We start from the raw sequence: 24,145 nt of genomic DNA on the forward strand, positions 1-24,145 counted from the left end.
ATCTACCTCACAAACAAAGCAACAAGCTCAACGTACCTGTCCTTCCGTTTCTGAAGAAATCGTTGAAGGGATAACCTCTTAGCTAGCGGAAGATCTGCATAACAAAATTAATCCGTCGTTAAAATACTGTGTAATTGTTTTTAACATTCTAAATTGTCACAAATTTGAGTGTATAACTTACTGGCATTTGATGTTTCAACAGCATGCCTTTGCTTTCCCCCTTGTGTGGATTCTTGTGAATTCGAAACACTATGCCTTGGATAGTTGTACAAAATCGTTAGTTGGGTGGACGATGGATTGGCTGGAACGGCTTCAGGAATTTCAATTTGTGTATCCAGCAAACCGGATTGGCTATTGTCCTGTTTACTGCTGGATTGAAACCCTAGAGGATGCTGTGGAAACAGATCCAGGGTCTTAATTCCTTCACAAACCCTAATCTGACCTTCTCTGTGAATTTTTTTTGAATCGCTCAGACATCCATGTGAGAGCACTTGTTGCAGCATAAAGGGTTTTATCTTTCCCAGGTATGACTGCGTTGCTGCATACATGAAATTCCAAACAACATCAGGATGAATTAAGGAATTCTTTATAAATTGTGTCAAATAAAATCGCTACATTAAACAAAGATAACTTACATCGACTGTGCACAAGTTGTTTAGGGCAATCCATGGTGGAATCCAATTGGGGGCTGCCATTCTCATCACTTGCAATTCCCAAGAAATCTATCGTGAACAGCTGAGATTGAGACATCTCTTACCAAAAGAAAGGGCAAGTTCGATGGAATTGAATGAATAGATGGTATGATGATATGATATAATGAGGGATGGTATTTAAAGGAGTAAGAAAGCAAAACAAAGGCTGTCATTTGGCACCAGAAAAACATGGGGTATAAAAATGAGCCCTAGTTTGCAAAGCGAAATAAAGTGCACGTGCAGAGAAATAGAAGAGACAGTCCATTTTACAACAATGCTGTCACCGACTTATTATCAATCCACGCGGTCGGGTAAGAAAATAATTGAGCGAAGGGTTCAGAACGGAGAAGAAAGTGTGTATCTAAAGCGACACGTTTGTGTCTTAAAAACACGTTTCATTAGCCGATGGGTTCTAAGTGGGGGACACAGGTGTTCTGGCCATTTCAAACGACAGTATGGTGTGCATAACATACTAGTTAGTTGCACGTTTTACATCGTAGATTTTATAAAAAACGGTTATAATTGATTAGCATGTCAATAACAGGATGTACGGTTTGACTATTTTGAAACCAGAATAACTGTGGCCGTGCTAAATGGGAGCTTTTGCTTGGGGAAAGTCCATTTTTTAGCCAGAAATCTGTCATCCTGCTTGCGTGCTTGGTTTGTTCTGATGGATTACGTGTCGGCTGGTCATTTACCCACCGTCATCAAAACAAACCGTTTGGGGACATATAACTGCAGGACCAACAAATAGAGTTTTTAGGAACAATATCTGAAGCTCTGGTTTTTGTCTGTTCCCACTCCTTACAACAAAACAAGCTTCCATCCAGGCTTGGAATTTGACAGGCAAAATGACCGTTTTTTCACTTTTGAATCGTATTTGACAGATTAAAAAATTAGTAGAACGTATGCATTGACATGCTATTTTTTTCTAAAACCATACAGATGACAAGGATGTAGTTGTTTCTAATTTTATAATATTTTATTATGATTTTTTTAGAATAGTTCTATTTTTTCATATGAATTTAGAAACTTGTCATAATTGAAATGATAGAATATAATTGATAAAATATTTTAATATGAATTTTTACAATATATTATATTTTTTATATATTAATTTAGAAAGTTAGTCAATTTAATTTTTTAAATATATTTAATAAGATTGTTATAGAAACTTGTCATAATATATATAATTTTAAAATTTTAATGTTTATTATTATTAAATTAGTAATTTTTAATTGATTATCATTTAACGTTAATATATAATATATATTAGTGTATTAATTTAGAAACTTATTTAGTAAATTTAAGATTTTTGCATATATTAATAATTTATCATTATTTTCTCATTAAGACAATGATTTTCATTTCTTTCATTTCTTCCCAAGAAAGATGTCCATTGCATTTTGGTGTGGCTTCAATATTCTACTTTTATATTTTTTGATAGTTAATATTTTTCTTAAAACATCAAATGAAAGGCATTGAAATGACTAAACCGTCATCAAAAATTCATATGACAGGTAGGGGTGAGCGTCAAATTCGAGGCCTGCTCCCATCTTCTAGATCATGCAATGAGCTCAAAGAGCAAGGTAAATGAGACTGGGCATGGAAATAGTTATGTTCTATGAGTATAGAATCAGAGATCAAGTTGCGGTGGAAAGCATATCTTCGCTTTTTTAATTAAGAAACTATTTTAGTTTTATTCTTTGTTACCATTGCTATCTTCACAGTGAAGAAAACTTTGTTTAACCTTTTTGTTTTGTTTTATATTTTTTTTGTAAATCGGCAGTTTGCAAACTGCTATGATAAGCTTAGTTTTTTAGTTTTAGTTCTAGTTTTTTGCTTTATTTCTAATAATAGAAGTTTTCCAATATATAGATGTATCTAAGACTTTTATATAATGAGACAGTTGTAACTCATCTCTATCAGTTAGTCTGATCCTTGATCAGTTGATAAAGAAGCTCATGTAATCTCTTGAATCAATAGAATAGTTTATTTGTGTTCCAATCTTATATTTCTTTCATCCCTATCACGAATGCAAATGGAGAGCTCAGAAAATGGATGGCACTATGATCAGGTAGGATTTTTTTATTATTTCTGATCGGATTTATGACTTGAAAATTTTAGCCATTCAAGACAGTCATAATGAGATGGGTCGTATAAAAAATGATAGATTGTAAAATAAACGAAGCATAAAGAATCATCATCTTGTTTCACTAGTTGGGCTAACCCTAAAAATGGTAAAATCCCCAAACCCAACCTCGACCATTGAGATTACAGGAAAACTTACGCTCAAAAGTTGAGGGTGTACCTGTGTTTAGAAAGGAGAAATATAAGGATGGAAAATTATGTCCTTTGTTATAGGTATAAGACCAGACCCTCTTGCATTTATTTACTATTATTTTCATTTTCAAAGTTTCAAAGTTGAAAAGATGGTTAATGTATCTTATGTCTTGGCAGGAAACGAGAGCTGTGCAAATCTGGCAGTGAACAACTTATCCGCGAATCTAATTGTGTTCTTGACTACTTAGTTTTACATAATCAGGTTGTAGCTACAAAATTGCAGTATTTTTTCTTTAGCTAAGAATGAGCTATTCTCCTTTAATTATTTCCCTTAGCATCAGCATTGGACATGCAACTATTTTAGGGTGCCATGTTAGTGGCCTGGAGAATGCATAAATGTTAGAGGTTGACATGTTTCTTTGAGAATGTTCTATCCAAAAGGTTGTGCTTGATTCACCGCATATATTTTGTAGTTATTATAGCAATTTATGGGAAGTTTCTGAAATTCGTATTAATTGAATGTAACAAATTATCCATTTTTTATTTTTTATTTTTTAGTAGGTAAGATTGTTTGGTGAAACTCTGATTTTATTTCTTGGTAATCTTGTTTTGGTCATTTCAATCACATTTTTTGCTTTAAATTTATAACCTTCAAAAAGGCTGGCAAGTAAAAATGTCTTTATATTTTCCTTAGAGTGGGCTTATTAAATCAAAGGTTCATGCCTTGAGAATGCTTGCTTCCACTTTATGCATGTAGGATATGTAGCTTGCCTTCTTCTTGGACAATTATTAATCTAATTGCATTGAAGTCTTCCAACACAGTTTCAAGGAGATGTTTGGCAAAAGAGAAAGAGATTATATGTTGTAGAAAATATTAGTTAATAGGTTTTAGTAAAGATGGTTTTAATCTATTTCAATATAAATAAATAATGTTTTAAATTTATGTATGTAAAGTGCACAATATAAAAATCTAAACTATTCTAAACAAAAATATGTTTAGCATAATTATATTTAATTTTAATATATATTCTACAAGTTAATGTGCTACAATTTACAATTTATTGTTGTTTTGGTTACAATTTTTTGGTAGATGTCATTATATGAAATAAGATTATTGCCAAGATTTGCATCGATATCCCAAGGGATATATTAGTTAGGGTTTCTTCTCCTCTGTTTGTTTGTTATAACGCATAAAGGATTTTGGAAAATGTTGCCTTGTTTACTGCCCCACAAAACCCATCTAGCTTCAATCCCAATCTCAACCTTGTTATGGCCAATGGAGGCACCCCTGCCCTGAATCCCCAAATTGGGTTGCCCCTTTTAAGACATCCCAAAAGAGAATAGTTTTGTTTATTGGTCTAGAACAAGGAAGATTTTTTCCTCACAGAGTTATATTGAATGGAGAAAACAAAAAAAATTAGTTTATAAACTAAACCTCATTTCTAAAGGGCATGCGTAATCGATCGTATCCCAAATTTTGTATAAATTTAAGCTACAATTGAAATTTTAGGATTATATGTATTGAATGAAGAAAAATATATTTTTTAGTTTATAAACTAAACCTCAATTATGAACCCTTTCCATTGATGGAAGTAGATGGAACTAACAACTGTAGAGAGATAGGTTTCAATCCATCTCATTTTCAAAAGGATTGTGTTTTGTCAAGGTTATATAATACATTTCTACAAACAATTTTATTTTTGTTTTTACATCAATACCATTGATAGCATGGACTCACTGTGTGTAGAATCTTGTGGTTTAAATGAAGGCATAAGTTTTGTCGTTTTATCCATGGTTATATGCATATATGATATTATTATGTTATCTAGTATTAGGCATTAGATCTTTATTCATTTATTTTGGTAAAAATTATTGTGAACTATGAAATGAATTCTACATTTACTGATAGTTTTAAATTTTTGTATATCTTGATACCCTTGCAACTTTCAAAAAAAATTCATATTAGACCATATTCATATGTTGGTTGAATCACATGGATTTCTTAAATTTCTTGTTGAAAATTTAACCTGCGAATTAATCATTTTTCTAATTTGTATAGTATGAACATAGAGTTGAAATGAAAATAAATGAAAATTGGTTAAATTTTATGAACAGTAAAATTTAATGAAGATGACAACTATGTTACATGATCTTCCTAATATCAAGAAAATATACATGAATTTAATTTGATTTTGAAAGACTATCTTAAAATTTTAATTGTGTTTTTTGTGGATTATTTTTTCTAATCATAATATGTGGAGATAGCTTTAGAAACCATTGCAATTACAACATCAACTAACATATAATTATGTACCATATGGTGTAACATTAGTGATTTATGAATATTGTTACCAACACAATATACTAAATGGAATAACAACACAAAGATAAAGAAACCAATGTGATTGTGAGGGTAGCCATGTTCTCCAAGTTTGGATATGAGCACAACCAACTCTATGCACATTAAATTTGTCTATCTTGGTTGCAATTATCTATATTTCTAAACAAACTTTAAAGCTCTTTGTATTCTCTATGTTCAAAACCAAATGGCACGTCCTTAGCAACTCTATTAGATGGAAAAGTTTATACTAAGCACAAATTCCTCTTAGCTCACCATTGCATGGAAAAAGCATGCAACTACTAGTATAAAACTAGTTAAGGTACATAGGTAGTACTTGCATCTAATGGAATGTAGTGGTTAGAGAAAGAAGATATACTAGCAACAACTTGGTTTTCTGTACAACAAGAAGTTGATAGGAAAAGTGTTTTTTTTTTAATACGGGGTGAACAAATAAGCGAGAAGTTCAAGTGGGAGTGTGTCGAGGGAAGTGAAGTTAATATGGAAATAGGAAAAAATATAGAATATTAGAAAAGTATACATTAAAGAGGAAAGGTGGAGGTATTTTTTAATAAAACGATGTAAATTTGTTTTGCAATCAACACATGGAATTGTTTTTTATAAAGATAAATGGGTTTTACATGGACCTGAAACCAAGAGTTTTATAGAAACTGGCCATCAACCAACCAAACAGAAACCAACAGCCAAACAGGGGAGCACCCCAGACCGAGCTCAAAAGCAAAAAGAAACAACAGGCAACAAAACAAAGCACAAACAAACACTCAATTAGGCAAGTGCACCAGCTCCTTGTTCTTCTGGATGGTAACCTTGTTGATTTCCTCCAAGTCCCCCATAATGAACCTGGAGGTACCCTTATTTGCAACACATGGAATTGTTTAACAAGGAGGTTAATGGTATTACAATTTTTTTTAAAAGTTTATATGGAAATATTAAATTGGGACTATTGTAATTTTATATTCCAAACAAATAATTGTTTTTATTTTTAAAAAAAAAAAAATATATATATCTATAAAATGCTATGAGATTTCCACAATCCATGTTGTAATTCTCTTATTTATTTCTAGATTTATGGATTCTAGATGATAAAAATTGCATACACAATCGAATCCAGAAATAAATAAAAGAATCTATAAAATGGTTTTAATATTATCAGGAAAGATGTTTGGTTGAGCTTAACTAGTTAGAACACTGGGTTCTCACTGTGGAAACCCAAGTTCAATTCCCAATAGGGACATCTGAAGTGGAATTCTAAGTTGTGACTCTTAGCCTTCCATAGGATGGGGAAGGTCTTGGGGTCAATCTGATCAAACACAATAATAATAATAATAATTCAAAGATATGTAATGGGGATGGGCCCCCCTAGTGTGTCCCCACTAGTTTATAGCTCCAGTCAAAAGCTATTCAGGCTTTGGCCAATTACCGATCAAAAAAATATATATATTATTAGGAAAGATAGTTTGAAATTTTCATTGGATATTTTAAATTAGAAGCGTCGCAACTTAATAGCTGAAATTAATAAGTTGATGGTATTACAATTTGAGTTTTTTAAATTTTATTTGAAAATATAAAATTGGAACTATTGTAGTTCTATATTTCAAACAAATAAGTTTTATATTTTTTGAAATGATATAAAAAGACATGTATAAACTAGATTTAACATTATTAGGAAAGTTAATTTGAAATTTTTAAATTTGAATGATCGCAACTTAATAGTTAAAATTAATTTATTTATTTTTCAAACTTTATAGCAATTTAGAAATAATACAAAAAAATATCTATATAGTGAATTAAATATTATTAGGATAATTAGTTTGAAATATACAATAGATATTTTAAATTTAAACCATTGTAACTCAATAGTTGAAATTAATATTGTAATTGTATTACAATTTAGTTTTTAAAGATTTTTTTCAAAGTGTAAAATTGGAAAAATTATAATTTTTATTTCAAACAAATAAATTTTATATTTTGTGAAATGATACAAAAAGATATCTATAAAGTAGATTTAATATTATAAGAAAAGCGAATTTTAAATTTTAAATTTGAACCATTACAACTTGATTTATGGGAAAATTACTCATGTCTAATCAGAATAAAAGAATAAACCACCATTATTCAATTCTAATTAAGAAATTTCATAAGTGACAATAGAATATTAAATAGAAATCAATGAAGAATAAAATCTAATTGAAAAAATCTCTCAAATGATTTCATCCATGGCTTCTATTTCTCTTCTTCATCATTGTGATTATGTAACTCTCAGTGTTGCACTGGAGTACCTGCATAAAGATGGCACAATAATTCTGAAGATAGTGGTTAAGGAAAATTGAGGAGAAATGGGTTGAATTTATAGATTCTGGAGGATGAGAATGGATGGTTGAGATTTATTCTGGAATAGAATTGATCAATGGATGAGATTGCTTGAGACAAAGTTGATTGGGAGTCTAACTCATTTGATTAATGAGTCAACTGGGTTGATTGCAGAGTAAACTGATTAGATTGATCAGATGAATGAGTTGATTGATTTATTAACTGATTAGATTGTATTCTCTTAAATTTTTTTGGATTCAATTATGTATGTATTTTTATCATCAACGTTTTTAAATCACACTCCCTGATTCATCACTAGGATGAAAAAGGAATTCCAAGGAGATGAAAAATAGTGAGTTGCGGATCTGAGAGAGAATAAAAAGATATGTGAGGAAGGAGAGGGCATGGGGATCAAGAGAGAAAATAGTGAAAAAAACAAAAAACCAATGAGACTACCTAAAAGCTAGAGGACAAAAACCTAAATAATACCAAATAGGAAATAATTAAAGAAAAAGCTAAAAAAAATAAGGAAAAGGAAAAACCAAAGAGAAACAACACAACAATAATAAAGAAAATAATAAAAAATAAAAAACAACAATAAAAAGTGAAACCAAAGAAAGAGAATATATATATATATATATATATATATATATATATATATATATATTATGAATTATTTAAATATAGATATATACACATACTTGTTAAGACAAAGGAGGAAATAAAATCCTACAAATGAAAAATCTATAAAACCTAAAAAAAATAAAAATACACCACACATTTAAAACATAAAAAGGCCTATATATGCATACCTACCCATATATATATATATATGAAAACACACACACACACACACACACACACACACACATATATGAATATATATGTATATGTATATGCATATGTATATGTATATGTATATATATACATATCCATATACATACATATATACATACATATATATATACATATATATATATATGTATGTATGTACACACACACACACACACACACACACACACACACACATATCCATCAGTTCTCCTCAACCAAAGAGCTTGAATCCAACAACTCATCTTTCCTCAATGTCTTAATCTGTAAAAATCCTGACGGATCCCTTGGTCTCCGGGTGTTTTGCAAAACCACGCTAAATTATATCTTCATTCTTCCTCACATCACCACCCTAGTGATAAATCCTTCTTTGTCTCCATTCATTTCTCTTCCTTATATTGAAGGCATTTCCTATAAGATATCAAAAATCCTTTTGAGAAAAGGTCTTTGTTGTGCCTTCAAACCTGTCTCTACCTTAAAGAGGCATGTTCCCCCACTCAAAGACTCAAGGGATCATGCCTTTTTAGAGTTAGGTGCCTACAAGATCATCTTCTCTTGTGGCACTTCGTACATAGGAGAAACAAGTTGATCATTCATCACTAGAATTAAAGAGAATGATGCTGACATAAAGCATGAAGATGCCCTCAAATCATCCTTAGTTGTGCATTCGTCAACAACCAAGCATCATATTTGTTTGGAGGATTCTCAGATATTGTGTAGGGAGGACAACTTATTTAAAAGGAAACTTAAAGAGGCTATTGAAATTATCAATCATCCATCCAATCTTAATCACGATGATGGGTTGAACCTCAGTATCTCTTGGCACCCTTTGTTTTCATTCCTCAAATATCACCATTCTCCCTCTCCTTGACTTCTCACCCCCTTCTTTATTATTTTTCCTTTGCTCATCGCCCTTTTCTTTTTCTGTTCTACTCTCCCTCTTCAGTTTTCTCCCTCATTGTGTTTGGCTTCATTCTTCATCTCTTTGCTTTAGGTTTTCCCTTTTATTAGGAGCTCTATTTTGGCTCACTGTTTTTGTTGGGTTGCCTGTTTGGCGGTTTGTTTCGTATTTTTTGTTCTCTTTCACTCTTTGTGCTTTTCCACACACCCACACATACACACACACACATAGATATATAGGTATACTTTTTTGCATGCTTATAGATTTTTGTGTATTTGTTTTCGTTTATATTTTTCCTCATTTTTTTTCATTTAGTTATATTTTATATATAGTCTACTATATATATACACATACATACATATATGTATGTATATATACACATACATACATATATGTATGTATATATACACATACATATATATACACACATATATACATATACATAAACATATACATAAACATATACATATACATATCCATATACATATATATACATATACATATACATATACATATACATATACATATATATTTAATGCACACACACACACACACACACACACACACACACACACACACACACACACACACACACACATGTATATATATCTATATAACTATATATCTATGTATCTATGTATGTATATATATATCTATATATCTATATATGGATGTATATATATACCTATGTATGTATATGTATATACATATATATATACATCCATATACATATACATATACATATGTATGTGTGTGTGTGTGTATACATATACATAGATATATATATACATGTACATATACATATATATATGTATATGTATATACATATACATATATATATGTATATATACATGTACATGTATATATATGTATATGTGTATATATATATATATATATGTATATATATATATATATATATATATATGTATATATATATATATATATATATATATATATATATGTATATGTATGTATATGTATATGTATATGTATATGTATATGTATATATATACACATACATATGTATGTGTATATATATATATATATATATATATATGTATGTATGTATGTATGTATGTATATGTACATATATATACATATGTGTGTGTGTATGATTCTACTCTTTCTTTGGATTCTCTTTTTATTGTTCTTTATTATTTCCTTTATTATTGTTGTGTTGTTTCTCTTTGGTTTTTCCTTTTCCTTCTTTTCGTTATCTTTTTCTTTAATTATTTTCTTTTTGGTTTTATTCTTTAGGTTTTTGTCCTCTAGCTTTTAGATAGTCTCATTGGTTTTTTGGATTTTTCTAGTATTTTTCACCCTTGATCCTCTTGCCCTCTCCTTCCTCACATCTCTTTTTATTCTCTCTTAGATTTGCAACTCACTATTTTTCATCTCCATGGAATTCCTTTTACATGTTGATGATGAATCATGGAGTATGATTCAAAACATTGATGATAAAACTCTGACCCAACCATAGCTTTATGTTCACTCTAGGGTAAGTGCACCAAGATGGTGAATAGAAGAGTGGCCACATGCAAAAAAAAAATGAAATTTCTCATAACCCGTGCGTGTTCTGGAAATTCAAAAATGAGCACCAAAAACAATTAAAAAACAAAAAGTTCGGGTTTTGAGGAAAATTACATTTTATAATTAAAAATCAAAAGTTCCTCAAAACTAGTTTGGGTTTTGAGGAACATTATATTTTATAGTACAAAATCAAAAGTTCCTCAAAACTCATACTGGTTTTGAGGAAAATTATTTTTTTATAATAAAAAATCAAAAGTTCCTCAAAACCCGTACTGGTTTTGAGGAACATTATATTTTATAATAAAAAATGAAAAGTTCATCAAAACCCATACGGGTTTTGAGGAACATTATACTTTTTAGAAACCCATGGGTTATGCAAAACTATAATTTGTTGTCTTAGTTTTGCATAACCCGTAAGGGTTATATAAAACTAGGAACCAAATAGGAAGTGGGGAGAGAGAGAGGGAGAGAGGGAGGGAGAGAGAGGGAGATTAGGAAAAGGAGAGGGGGAGAGGGAGAAGGAGAGAGAGAGGGGATGGAGAGAGGGAGGTAGAGAGAGAGAGAGAGAGAGAGAGAGAGAGGGTGATTGGGAAAAGGAGTGGGAGAGAGGGAGATTGGGAAAAGGAGAGGGGGAGAGAGAGAGAGAGAGAGAGAGAGGGGGGGGGGGGAGAGAATAGGATAAGGAGAGGGGGAGAGAGGGAGAGGGAGAGGGAGGGAGAGGGCAGAGATGGGGAGAATAGGATAAAGAGAGGGAGATTAGGGAAAGGAGAGGGGGAGAGGGAGAGAGAGGGAGATTGGGAAAAGGAGAGAGAGAGAGAGAGAGAGAGAGAGAGAGAGAGAGAGAGAGAGAGAGAGAGAGAGAATAGGATAAGGAGAGGGGGAGGGAGAGAGAGGGGGATGGAGAGAGAGGGGGAGAGATAGAGGAGAAATTGGGAGAGAGGGAGAGGGAGAGGGAGGGTGGAGATGGGGAGAATAGGATAAAGAGAGGGAGATTAGGAAAGGAGAGGGGGAGAGGGAGAGAGAGGGAGATTGGGAAAAGGAGAGGGGGAGAGGGAGAGAGAGGGAGATTGGGAAAAGGAGAGGGGGAGAGGGAGGGAGAGAGAGGGAGAGAGAGGGAAAGAAAGAGAAGGGAGAGAGGATGAGAATAGGAGAGAGAGAGAGAGAGAGTAGGGGGTAGGATGATGGGGATAGAATAGTATAAGAAGAGGGGTAGAGAGAGAGTTAGAGATAGAGAGAGAGAAGGGGATAGAGAGAGAGAGAGAATGGGATAGGAAGAGAGGGAGAGAAGAGGATAGGGAGAGGGGGAGGGAAGAGGATAGGGGAGAGAGAGAGAGAGAGAGAGAGAGAGAGAGAGAGAGAGAGAGAGAGAGAGAGAGAGAGAGTAGGGGTAGGACGATGGGGATAGAATAGTATAAGAAGAGGGGTAGAGAGAGAGAGAGGGGGGGAGAGAAGAGGATAGGGAGAGGGGGAGGGAAGAGGATAGGGGGAGAGAGAGAGAGAGAGAGAGAGAGAGAGAGAGAGAGAGAGAGAGAGAGAGAGAGGGGAGGGAAGAGGATAGGGAGAGGGGGAGGGAGAGAGAGTTAGAGAGAGAGAGTAGGGGGTAGGAAGATAGGAATAGAATAGGATAAGGAGAGGGGGAGGGAAAGAGAGTTAGAGACAAAGAGAGAAGGGGATAGGAAGAGAGGGAGAGAGAGATAGGGAAAGAAAGAGAAGGGAGAGAGGGTGAGAATAGGATTAAGAGTGTGTGTGTGTGTGTGTGTGTGTGTGTGTGTGTGTGTGTGTGAGAGAGAGAGAGAGAGAGAGAGAGAGAGAGAGAGAGAATAGGATAAGGAGAGGGGGAGGGAGAGAGAGTTAGGGACAAAGAGAGAAGGAGATAGGAAGAGAGGGAGAGAGATAGGGAAAGAAAGAGAAGGGAGAGAGGGTGAGAATATGTTTAAGAGAGAGAGAGAGAGAGGAGGGAGATGGGGAGGGAGAGAGAGAGAGAGAGAGTAGGGGGTAGGAAGAGAGGGATATAATAGTATAAGGAGAGGGGGAGGGAGAGAGTGTTAGAGATAGAGAGAGAAGGGGATAGGAAGAGAGTGAGAGAGATAGGGAAAGAAAGAGAAGGGAGAGAGGGTGAGAATAGGATTGAGAGAGAGAGGGAAGGGGATAGGAAGAGAGGGAGATAATAGGATAAGGAGAGGGGGTGAGAAAGGCAGTTAGAGAGAGAGTAGGGGGAGAGGGGTTAAGATAGAGAATAAGGAATAAGAAGAGAGGGAGAGAATATGATAAGGAGAGAGAGAGAGAGAGAGAGAGAGAGAGAGAGAGAGAGAGAGAGAGAATAGGGTCAAGAGAGGGGGAGGAGAGAGAATAGGTTAAGATAACGAGAGGGGAAGGGAGAGGTAGGGGAGAGGGAGAGGTAGGGGAGAGAAAGGGAGAGAAGGGGGAGAGGGTGATAATAGGATAGGATAATGAGAGAGAGAGAGAGAGAGAGAGAAGAGGGTGAGAGACTTGGCAGAGAGAGAAGTGTGAGGGGGAGAGAGATGAGATAGAACTCAAGAAGGATAATTAGGGCTCAGAATAGATAGAGATGGTGATGGGGGAAGGAAGACGAGAGAGATGAAAAGAAGAGAGACATGCATGTATACAAACATATATACATATGTCTATATAAATATATGTATATATAACTATAGATATGCATATATACATACATAAACACATATTATATATGTATGTCTATACATATGTGTATTATATGCTAAGTTTACAAGCATACATTTTGATGTCTTCATAACCTGTACGGGTTTTGTGAAACTCAAAATGATGTTTTTCATAACCCGTACTAGTTTTGTGAAAATCAAAATAATGGTTTTTCATAACCCGTACGGGTTTTGTGAAACTCAAAATAATGTCTTTCATAACCAGTACGGGTTATGAAAAACCATAATTTTGGTTTTTCTAAACCCGTACGGGTTTTGAGAAATTCAAAATGATGGTTTTAGTTCTACATAACCCGTACGGGTTATGTAGAACTATGAATGGTACTTTTTTTTTTCAAAACCCGAGTGGGTTATCTTGCACATCAGAACTCGTGCGGGTTTTGGCATAGTAAGAGGGTTGGAAAATGACCCTAAGACTTGCAAGCCCATTTTCCCTCCATTTATGTCCCTTTACATGTTTTTTCATCTTCCAACATGATTTATTGACTTCATCATCATCAAGTTTACAAATGATCAAGTGGGTATCTCTAAAATTACCACCATAATCTCACACATCTTCTCATCTTTCTGACCATATAATTTTTTCTATTTTTAGACAACATTAGCATAGTAAACTTTAATTTTCTTTACCAATGACTTGATAGTCCTCACAGGCATACATCTACCATTTTTAAAAAAAAATTTGGTATACTTGACCAAATTCAAAATAAATTACATATTATTGTTCTACACTAGATTCTATACAATTCTTTTTTAAAACGTTTCTATTTTCGATTATTTTGATCCAAGTTATGCCCAACGCACAAATAGGTACCAAATTTTCAGAATGCGGTCACTTCAAAAAATCATTAAAAAAAAAATACTCAACGAAAAATTATAAAAAATTACACAACTTCTAGATCTCAATCTTACCTATCATCTTACCAAAGGTTTTTTCAAAATACTAAATCTAATTATATATTTTGTGCAGTGCACAAAAACAGCTATGTTATGTTTTTCAGAAAAAATCAGGAACAGTTTTTTGTGCGAGAGAGGTTTGACCCTCTTAATATTATCCAATTTTTAAAAACTTTAGTAGTTTAGAAACTAGATTCAGAGTACTACAATTCTTATTCTTTTTTCAACTCCTACTTTTGAGTGTGTGACCTTCGAATATCTCTTTGAAGTTCAGGTTTACCTATTTTCAAAAAAAAAAAAGTGGCCACTTATACCCCCCTTTTTGTTCACCATCTTGGTGCACTTACCCTCTATCTCTTGTAATTTTCATCCCAAGAATGTTCTTTGTAGCACCAAGATCTTTCGTTTCAAATCTAGCAACGGGTTGAGACTTTACTTTTGAAATCATACCTTTCCCTTTACGAATGAATAACATATCATCAACGTACAATGCAATGTAAAGGAAAGGATCACCATTAGATTGATAACAGACATAGTGATCTAATTTAGAATGCTCAAATCCCAAACGCATCACATATGTATCAAATTTCTAGTACCACATCCTAGGACTCTATTTGAGGCCATACAAAGATTTCTTTAATTTACAGACCAAATTACTTTTACCTTTCACCACATTGTGCTCCAGCTATGTCATATAAATATCCTCCTCCAAATCACCATGAAGGAAAGCAGTTTTCACATCCATTTGCTCAACCTCTAAATCATAAGCAGAAGCAATAGAAAACAAAAATCTAATGGATGTCATTTTTGCAATAGGAGAAAATATCTCACCATAATTAATGCCCTCAACTTGATAGTAGCCTTTTGCAACCAACCTTTCTTTATACTTCTTAATGCTTCCATTTGAACCAATCTTTTTCTTGAACACCCATTTATAACCACCAGGCTTCTGTCCTTCAGAAAATGGTACAAAATCCCATGTATTATTCTATTTTAAAGCTGTCATTTCTTCTTCCATAGCAATTTTCCAAGAATCTGCATCATTCATACCTAATGCCTATTCTACAGATCAAGGTTCATCCTTTAAGTATTCAAAGAAAAAATACTTCTCCAATCATCAAGTGAATATCTTTCGGGTGGTTGTTTATGTCTTGTAGAACTTTGAACAAGCTGCGTTGGAGGTTCTTCCTCCTCTTCTGAAGATTCAGAGCTAGACGAGCTCTCCTCAACTTCTTGCCTATGAAGTGGTCTCAATTCAACTCTTTCTGGTGTAGAAGGGAATTGAATAACATATTTATGTTTAGTATGTTTTGGCTGCAATGCAACATAAGGAGACTTAATTTCTCTAAAAATAACACTTCTACTATGAGTTGCCTTTTGTGCAATAGGATCCCAAAGCTTGTATCCTTTCACACCATAACTGTAACCGATGAAGATACATTTCACAACCTTGTTCTCCAACTTTGTTCACTTCTCCTTTGGCACATATGCATATGCCTCGCAACCAAAAACTCTAAGATGTCTCAATGAAGGCTTGTGACTAACCATGATTTCATAGGCATTTTATCAACAAAAGCTGATGTGGGAGACCTGTTAATCCAATAGCAAGTAGTGGCAATAGCTTCAGCCCAAAAAAATTGTTCTAGATTAGCACCACTCAACATAAACCTAGCCTTCTCCATCAGTGTCTTGTTCATTCTTTCTACAAATCCATTTTTCTATAGATAATACAAAGTTGCCTTATATCTAATAATACCATAGTCTTTACATAATATATCAAAATCATTAAAGCAAAATTCACCACCATTATCAGTCCTCAAACATTTAATTTTCTTTCTAGTATGCAACTCAACCATTTCTTTAAATTCTTTAAAACAACTGGAAACTTCAGATTTACTGTTTAGAAAGTATACCCATGTCCTTCTACTAAAATCATCAATAAATGAAACATAATATGTGTATTTTTCAACCGAAGGAACATCTACAAGACCAAACACATCAGAACGAATAAGATCCAAAACACCACAAGATTTATGAGAACTCGAGTAAAACTGCATGCGGTTTTGTTTTCCATAAATGCAATACTCACAAAATTCAAAGTCAAGATTACAATCATTCAAACCTTCAACAGGGTTTTTATTTTTCAAGGTCCTCAGATCCTTTTCTCCAATGTGGTCGAGTCTCTAGTGCCATAATATAGTCTTCTATGCAGGTAACTTTGCTTTAGACAAAAGAGCACCATTAGGTATCCAAAAGCCATGTCCATCCACTGAAGGTGAAACCCTCAAATCTTTCGACGAAGTATCCATAGATTTACCTTTTACAAAAGTGTTATTACACTCAATAGTGTATGCCTCTAGCTTATACAAAGTGTCTAAGTTGACACCTCTAGAAATCACCATAGCACCCTTAATCATCTTGCATCCTGCATCAGAAAAGACTACCCGCACACCCGCATCTATCAGTTTTCTCACAAATATTAAATTTCATTTTTAACCAAGGATATGTAGCACACCACTAATCCTTTTTATTCGATCATCAAGAAACCTGATCCTAACTTTACCTCGACCAACAATGTCTAAATGTGCATCATCACCCAAGTACACCTTACCTCCATTGATTTATTCATATTAAAAAAACCAATCTTTATTGGAAGCCATATGAAAAGATGCACCTCAGTCAATTAACCATGTGTCATTACCTGCATGAGTAGCCAAAGCTACAATGAATGCATCACCATCTTCCTTCTCGGACTCAGAATCAAAATCAAACTTCTTCTTTTTCTTCCCCTTCTCTTATTTGCAGTCCTTACATATATGACCTAGTTTACAACAATTCCAGCATATAACTTTGGATTTTCTAGGAGATTTGGATCTTCCTTTGGATTTGGACTTTTTGCGCTTCTCATTCTTCTTGCCCTTTTCCTTACATCTTCCACGAACAGTTAGGGATTCCTTTGAACTGATAAATGTCTTATTTTGCATCTCTTTACCAAGTAGGGCACCCACCACATCTCCAAACTTCAAAACAACTGAAGTACTATCGATAGCCATATCGGGAAAAGAAAAAAACAAGATCTGGCGTTTCTCCTCTTCATCCATTTTAACACCAATAGATACCAATTGAGCCACCAACATATTAAATGCTTCTAGGTTATCCACAATTCATCCATCCTCTTCCATCTTCAAGGAATATAATTTCTTCCTCAAGAAAATTTGATTTAATTAATATTTGGCTTGATACATCCCACTAAGCTTAGTCCATAACTTCTTTGTAGTATTCTTTTCATGGACATTGATCAGAATAGATTCTGACAGGCACAGTCTGATTAGACCCTTAGTCTTTTGGTCCATAACATCATACTGAGCAACTACAGTAGGATCTGCAGGTCTTGAGACATTTGCATCAACAACATCCCACATATCTCGATCTATTAACAGATCTTCCCTCTTCAACTTCCGCATCTCAAAAGTACTACCATTAAATTTCTCCACCTCTATTCTCCTTGACAAACTTGCCATCTAAAAATTCCTATAACAAGATCAAAAAGTGTCTTTTGCACAAGCTCCCACTCAAATATGGATTAGTTCAAAAAACCCAACAATCCACAATTGAAACTAAGGTGATCAAGCTCTGATACCACTTGTAAGGAAGTTAGTGGAGCAACTTCCTACACCAACCTTGAGAGGAGGATAATACAAAAAAATAACAAATTGGTACAACAGTTATAGAAACTTAACAAAAATAATCAAAATAGCATGCATACCACAACATAGCAACACAGTGATTTACATGGGGAAAAACCTTTCAGAAAAAAAACACCAGACTCCAAAAGAAGCTCAATCTATTATTCAACAATCAATAACAAATTACAATATACTTGTAGAGAAATCTCTTCACAGGAGTGCCACTAATTAGAGACTCAGAGGTAACTCAATTTCCATAAGTCTCTTACACACAACCTCTATCTCACGCACCTCATATATAAGAGATACACTAAAAGAAACTGTCAAATGGTATTACAAAACCATGGGCTAAAACAACCCAATAAATTAGAGCTAACCTTATCTCTCTTCTAGATGCCCTATAATGTGTTAAAAAACACATCAGCACGTTTCCCTCCCTTTTCCATTTCATTTATGTGTCCGATGCATTTTATATTTTCCTATTTCAGGAGTACAAATTTCTGGAGGCCCTAAATTGGGAACCATGTGTCATATTAACGAACTGTTTGAAGCATTGGAAAGCTCACGAAGTGCTCTACTACCTCATAAGCTACTACGCTTCCTACACCCACTTTTTAGGGCATTTCAGGGCCTCTAAAGTCCTTAAAATTAAATTTAAACCTTTCATTACACTCCTCCAAAATGAAAACTTTAATATCTTCAAAAGTAGTTGTGATCTTGCGATTTAACTTTACCGGAATGCTTATCTAGCCAACCAGAAGCTTTAGGGAGAATTTCACACTATTTTGTGCCCAAATGAAAACATACTATAAATAGTAACCTCATGTAAATGCAAGGTTGAGAAACCATTTTCTCAGTATCAAAGATATAGAGACCCAACCCACATTGAGAACCTCCAGAAAATCCAACCAAACACATCTAGTGACTAGGAAGCATACTTGAAAGGGAAGAAGAATCCCAAAATGGATTGAGGTACTTAGTCTTTGATTACCCATATGTGTGCAAGTGGGTTCATTCCAGCTCATATGATCATTATAATCTTTAGAATCTGGCATGACTAGCTACATGAGTCATTGTGACTTCAAAACCATCCTGGATAGAGCCTCACTGCCAGTGAGCATTCATAGCCCCGATGAGGTTATCGTTGTAATCTCATGAATATTGCTCCATTTCCAGCCAGATGTCCATAACCCTGATGGAGTTACTCGCATGTTCCCAAAGCCAAACATTTTTATATTGCATTTCATTACATTTTTCCTTTTCTTTTCTTGGTATGTGTTTTCTTGCTCATGCTTTTTTTTATATATTTATTTTTCTCTTGTCATTGATTCTTTCATGCATTGGTTCGTATGTATTGAAGCTCACGTGGGTTTGAAAATTACAGTGGCACTAAAGCAAGATTTTGGATTTTTAACTAGCCACGTCTTCATATAAGAAACCACAATGACTTGGGAAATTTATTAAGTGTGTGAGATATAGTAATCAAAAGATTTCAGTATAAAGATATGATAAGTGATTCTCCTTCCGGATCGAGCATGCATCCAAACCAAAAGATAGTGTTAAAGAGGAACAACCTCGGATTCAGAAGTGTTTCATGAATATATATCTAGGAAATGGATCGAACATAAGATTGAGCATGGGTGAGCATGTGACCAAATGATGTAAATTCTTATTTCATAGATGAAGGATTTATGCAAAGGATTGAATGGGAGGGATGGAAGAATAAAAAGGGGTGTTGGATCATAGAAGATAGGATGTTGGAAGATTTACAGTTGGGTGAATAGAAATGTTTCCAAGATCAATGTTGGTACACACCTTGAGAGGTGGTGGAGTGATAAAGGAAAAGTGGATTTTGGATTTTGAGGTTTTGATGGAGGAGTGGATGTGGAGTTCAGGACATAAGGACCCAAAATAGATGAAGGAAATGATGAAAGGATAGATTTAGAAAGTGGAAGATGTGTAGATAGGTGATTGAGGAAAGCATTTGGAATAGCAAGTTTGGATGCCAATTTTGATTTTCCTTTGGGACATAATGTTCTTATGGGAATCCACATTGATTTTTTTTTTTTTTTCCTTTTTGCTTCTTTGGAACACATTTCTTCTATGATTGATTTAGAAATCCACATAGTTTTTTATTTTTCTTTTTGGTTAATGGACCTTTGTAGCCTTTTGGATATTTCTTTTCTCTTTTGGATCAATTTTTTCTTGCATTTGACATGTCTTTTAGATTGGACATGTTGATCTTTGTATGTATGTGGATTTTTGGACTCGTGGATTTTATTCTTGACATCCAAATTTCTTCCTAAGGGAATGGGATTCATGGATGAATAGGAATGATATGGAGGTCTTTTGGATGGGTTGATGTAGGTAGATGATTAGAAGGTGCTCAAAGATGTGTGCATTTTCTGATCTTGATTAATGATAGGATAATTGAATTGTGATCTAGGGATCATGTAAATAGTGGATGGAGGGACATAGGGTCCTAATATGCATGGAAGGGAGGAAGGATTTGACTTTGGAATAAAAGGACCCAAAATGGATTTGAAGGATACAAACTATGTATGCTTGGATTTAGAAGAAGGGATACTTTGATCTTGACTTGGAAGAGGATCATCAAAATTTGTGCTTCACTCTTGATTTTAAATTGGACCATTGGAGGGGATAGAAGAGATATCATTATCTTGCTTAGAAAGAGGATCTTGAATGGGACTAGGAAAGACACTTTTCCCTTGAGATGGAAGGGGGTCATTATGATTGGAATACAAAAGGATGAGGGGATCTTCATAAGGTTCTTGGTAGGTGGGATCTTCATCACAAATTGGATTAGATTGGAAAGTCATGGTATCTTGATCTTGATTTATGCTAGAACTCATTTATTTTGATTTTGGATTAGATGCAAGATGAGGACTAAGGACTTTGGACAAACTTTGATCACAAAAGATGTGAATAAGATGTCTTTGTTTTGAATTGAGGACCTTGTTCGGAAATTTTGTTGTTGATTGAGATGGTTGTTTCTATGACCTTGTTTGAGCACAATTTTTTTTTTTGAGAGACTTTGAAAACACAACAAATAGAAAAGATAGTATGGTAAGCTAGACTTGTTTTGACAAACTTTAAAAATCAGAGTTATGTGAGAAAAAGGGCCTTGATGGGCCCAAGAAGGACTGACTCTTACTGGCTTAACACATTGAATAGATTGTCAACATAAGGAAAACATTTACAACCTAGGATGGAATGAGGAAACCATCTGACAAGGCCCCCACAACAAAATACCTTATATGAGATGTACATATAGAGATTTTGGCAACACTGGCTCCTCTTCATGACACTCACTTCTCAGGCATGTTAGATTCTCTTACCCTAAAGATTTGAAGATCTTTTAACTATGAAATTCATGTGTCATCAAGATGGGTACATGAGGGGTATCTACGGGGTACGATTTGCAAGGGTATCTATGGGGTATGATTTACACTCCCTGAACCATCAAATGTGGGGTTTTTGGGTAACTAAAATATTTGGTTAGTAGTATAGTTCTGATGGATCACCAATCCAACACCTGACTCTCGAAGAAAAACACTTAAGGCTTTAACTGAGCTTATTGGTGCAAAGGGGGCCTCTACATACGTCGAATTCACTCAACACTCCACCCACTTGACCAACATATTTATATAACAGCTCAAAAAATCCGCTCGAGATCACGTTGGGAGAATCGATATCCCCAAACGTGTCCCAATTCGAGATACCTTTATGGGGTAATGAAATCCCCAATCAAAGAATATCCCTCACTACTAAAACAAAAATGGGTGTCATTGTCACTTTTCCCTATCTCCCAAGACCCAAAGGCGGGTGGAAAGGTACTTCATGCAACTATGGGTCCACCCAACGGAATGAGAAAGTGCTCCAAACACGGAAGACAAAAGATCATTAACCTTAGAGAATTTCAATGTGATCTAATCCAAACATAAAATAAATTCATGTCCATTTTTAAAACCCAAATCGAAATTAGAATTACATGCATGGGCTCATTTTAGAGCACCAAAACCAAATGTGAGTAAAAAGATGGAAATCTCAAAAGGACACCCTACAAACCACAAGTTAGTAGTTTCAATAAGGTTCTTGGACCGTTCGTTTCTTCCTTGTTCTTCCCACCACATGTTGGAGATGGACAATTAGTAGTAGAAATCAAAATTACAACATCAATTTTTTAATTTTTTTTATTTTGATAAAGGAACTTGCTAAAAAAAGAAACCTACTAAAAATAGTAACTTGCCAAAAATGGAAACCTACCAAAACTAGAAACCCACCCAAAACAAAAACCTGCCAAAAATGGAAACTTACCAAAAATGGAAACTTGCCAAAAATGGAAACTTGCCAAAAATGGAAACCTACAAAAACGGAAACATGCCAAAAATAGAAACCTACTAAAAATGGAAACTTGCTAAAAATAGAAACTACCAAAAACAAAAACATACTAAAAACAGAAACCTACCAAAAATGGAAACCTACTAAAAAACAAAACCTACCAAAATGAAAACTTGCAAAAAATTAAAAAAACTACCAAAAATGGAAACCTACCAAAAAATATAAACCTATCAAAAATGGAAACCTTCCAAAAATGGAGACCTACTAAAAACAGACACCTACCAAAAATAGAAACCTACAGGCATACACAAATTTTCAAATCAAAGTTTTGTTAGTTCACGTCGAGTTCACCAAATGATTTATGGGAAAATTATTCACGTCCAATTTTAGAATAAATAAATAAACCACCATTATTCAATTCTAATTAAGCAATTTCATAAATGACAATAGAGTATTAAATAGAAATCAATGAAGCACAAAATCTAATTTAAAAACTCCCTCAAATGATTTTGTCCATGGCTTCTATTGCTCTTCTTCATCATTGTGATTGTGTGGCTCTCAGTGTTGTGCTAGAGTACCTACATAAAATGGCACAATAATTCTGATGATAGTGGTTAAGAAAAAATTAGGAGAAACAGGTTGAATTTATAGGTTCTAGAGGATGAGAATGGATGGTTGAGATTCATTCTAGAACAAAATTGATCAATGGTTGAGATTGCTTGAGATAGGGCTAATTGGAAATTTAACTCATTTGATTGACGAGTCAACTGAGTTGATCAGTGAACTCATTAGATTGATCTGATGATTGAGTTAATTGATTTGTTAACTGATTAGATTGTTTTGTTCCAAAAAGGTGATTGAAAGTTGAAAAAGGTGATTGGGGAGTTAACTGAGTTAACTGGCCTGGAGATGACTAAATAGGTTGCTCAATTAACTAATCTGTTTGCTTAGTTAGACTAAAAGTCAGTGGGAGTTAAAATTTGAACATGTGTTGTAAGAATTTGAAATGAAATTCACATTTCATTTTTATTTCAATTTAAATTTTGATTTTAGAAAAGTGAAATGCACATGTAATTAATTGAAATTTGATGAAATTAGAATTTGGGGGAAATTTGAATTTTGAAATTTGGATTATTTGAAAAAAATAGGTAAGTTAAATAATTTAAAGAGATTATTTAACTATTTGAAATTGAATTTTAATTAAATAATAAAGATTATTCAATTAAAAGAATTAAATTAAAATTAATTAAATAATAAATATTTAATTAATGTAAGAAAGGGGATTTATTGATTAGGTGATTAGAGGAGGGATAAAATAATTAGAAAAGATGAAATGATGATTAAAATTAATTTGGAAGAATTTAATTAGTTTAATTAAATAATTATTTAATTAATAAGATGAATAATTAGTGCATTAATGAGAAATTTTTAGGTGTCTACACAAGTTAATAGTTGAATTTATTTATTTCAAACTATGTAGCAAGACATCTATAAACATTGCATAAAAAAAAAATTAATTTTTATAATTTTTATTTTACAATAGAAAATATTAATGTGGGAAATTTGTACATAAAATGACATTTCAAAATAGA

The 24,145-nt window shown here is 33.6% G+C and overlaps 1 protein-coding gene across 1 annotated transcript in view; it reads right to left on the bottom strand.

The window, feature by feature from the left end:
* Positions 1-815, bottom strand: part of LOC131055914 (protein TIFY 10b) — a 1,371-nt gene extending 556 nt beyond the window's left edge. The window contains exons 1-3 of the mRNA XM_057990223.2: positions 636-815; positions 182-538; positions 37-94 (exon numbers count right to left, since the gene is read on the bottom strand). Coding sequence (XP_057846206.2) covers positions 37-94; positions 182-538; positions 636-750 — 530 coding nt within the window. The 5' untranslated portion in view covers positions 751-815. The remainder of the gene's footprint in view (positions 1-36; positions 95-181; positions 539-635) is intronic.
* Between the last annotated feature and the right edge of the window lie 23,330 nt (positions 816-24,145).

Source organism: Cryptomeria japonica, chromosome 10 (assembly GCF_030272615.1).
Source record: "Cryptomeria japonica chromosome 10, Sugi_1.0, whole genome shotgun sequence".
Lineage (NCBI taxonomy): Eukaryota > Viridiplantae > Streptophyta > Pinopsida > Cupressales > Cupressaceae > Cryptomeria > Cryptomeria japonica.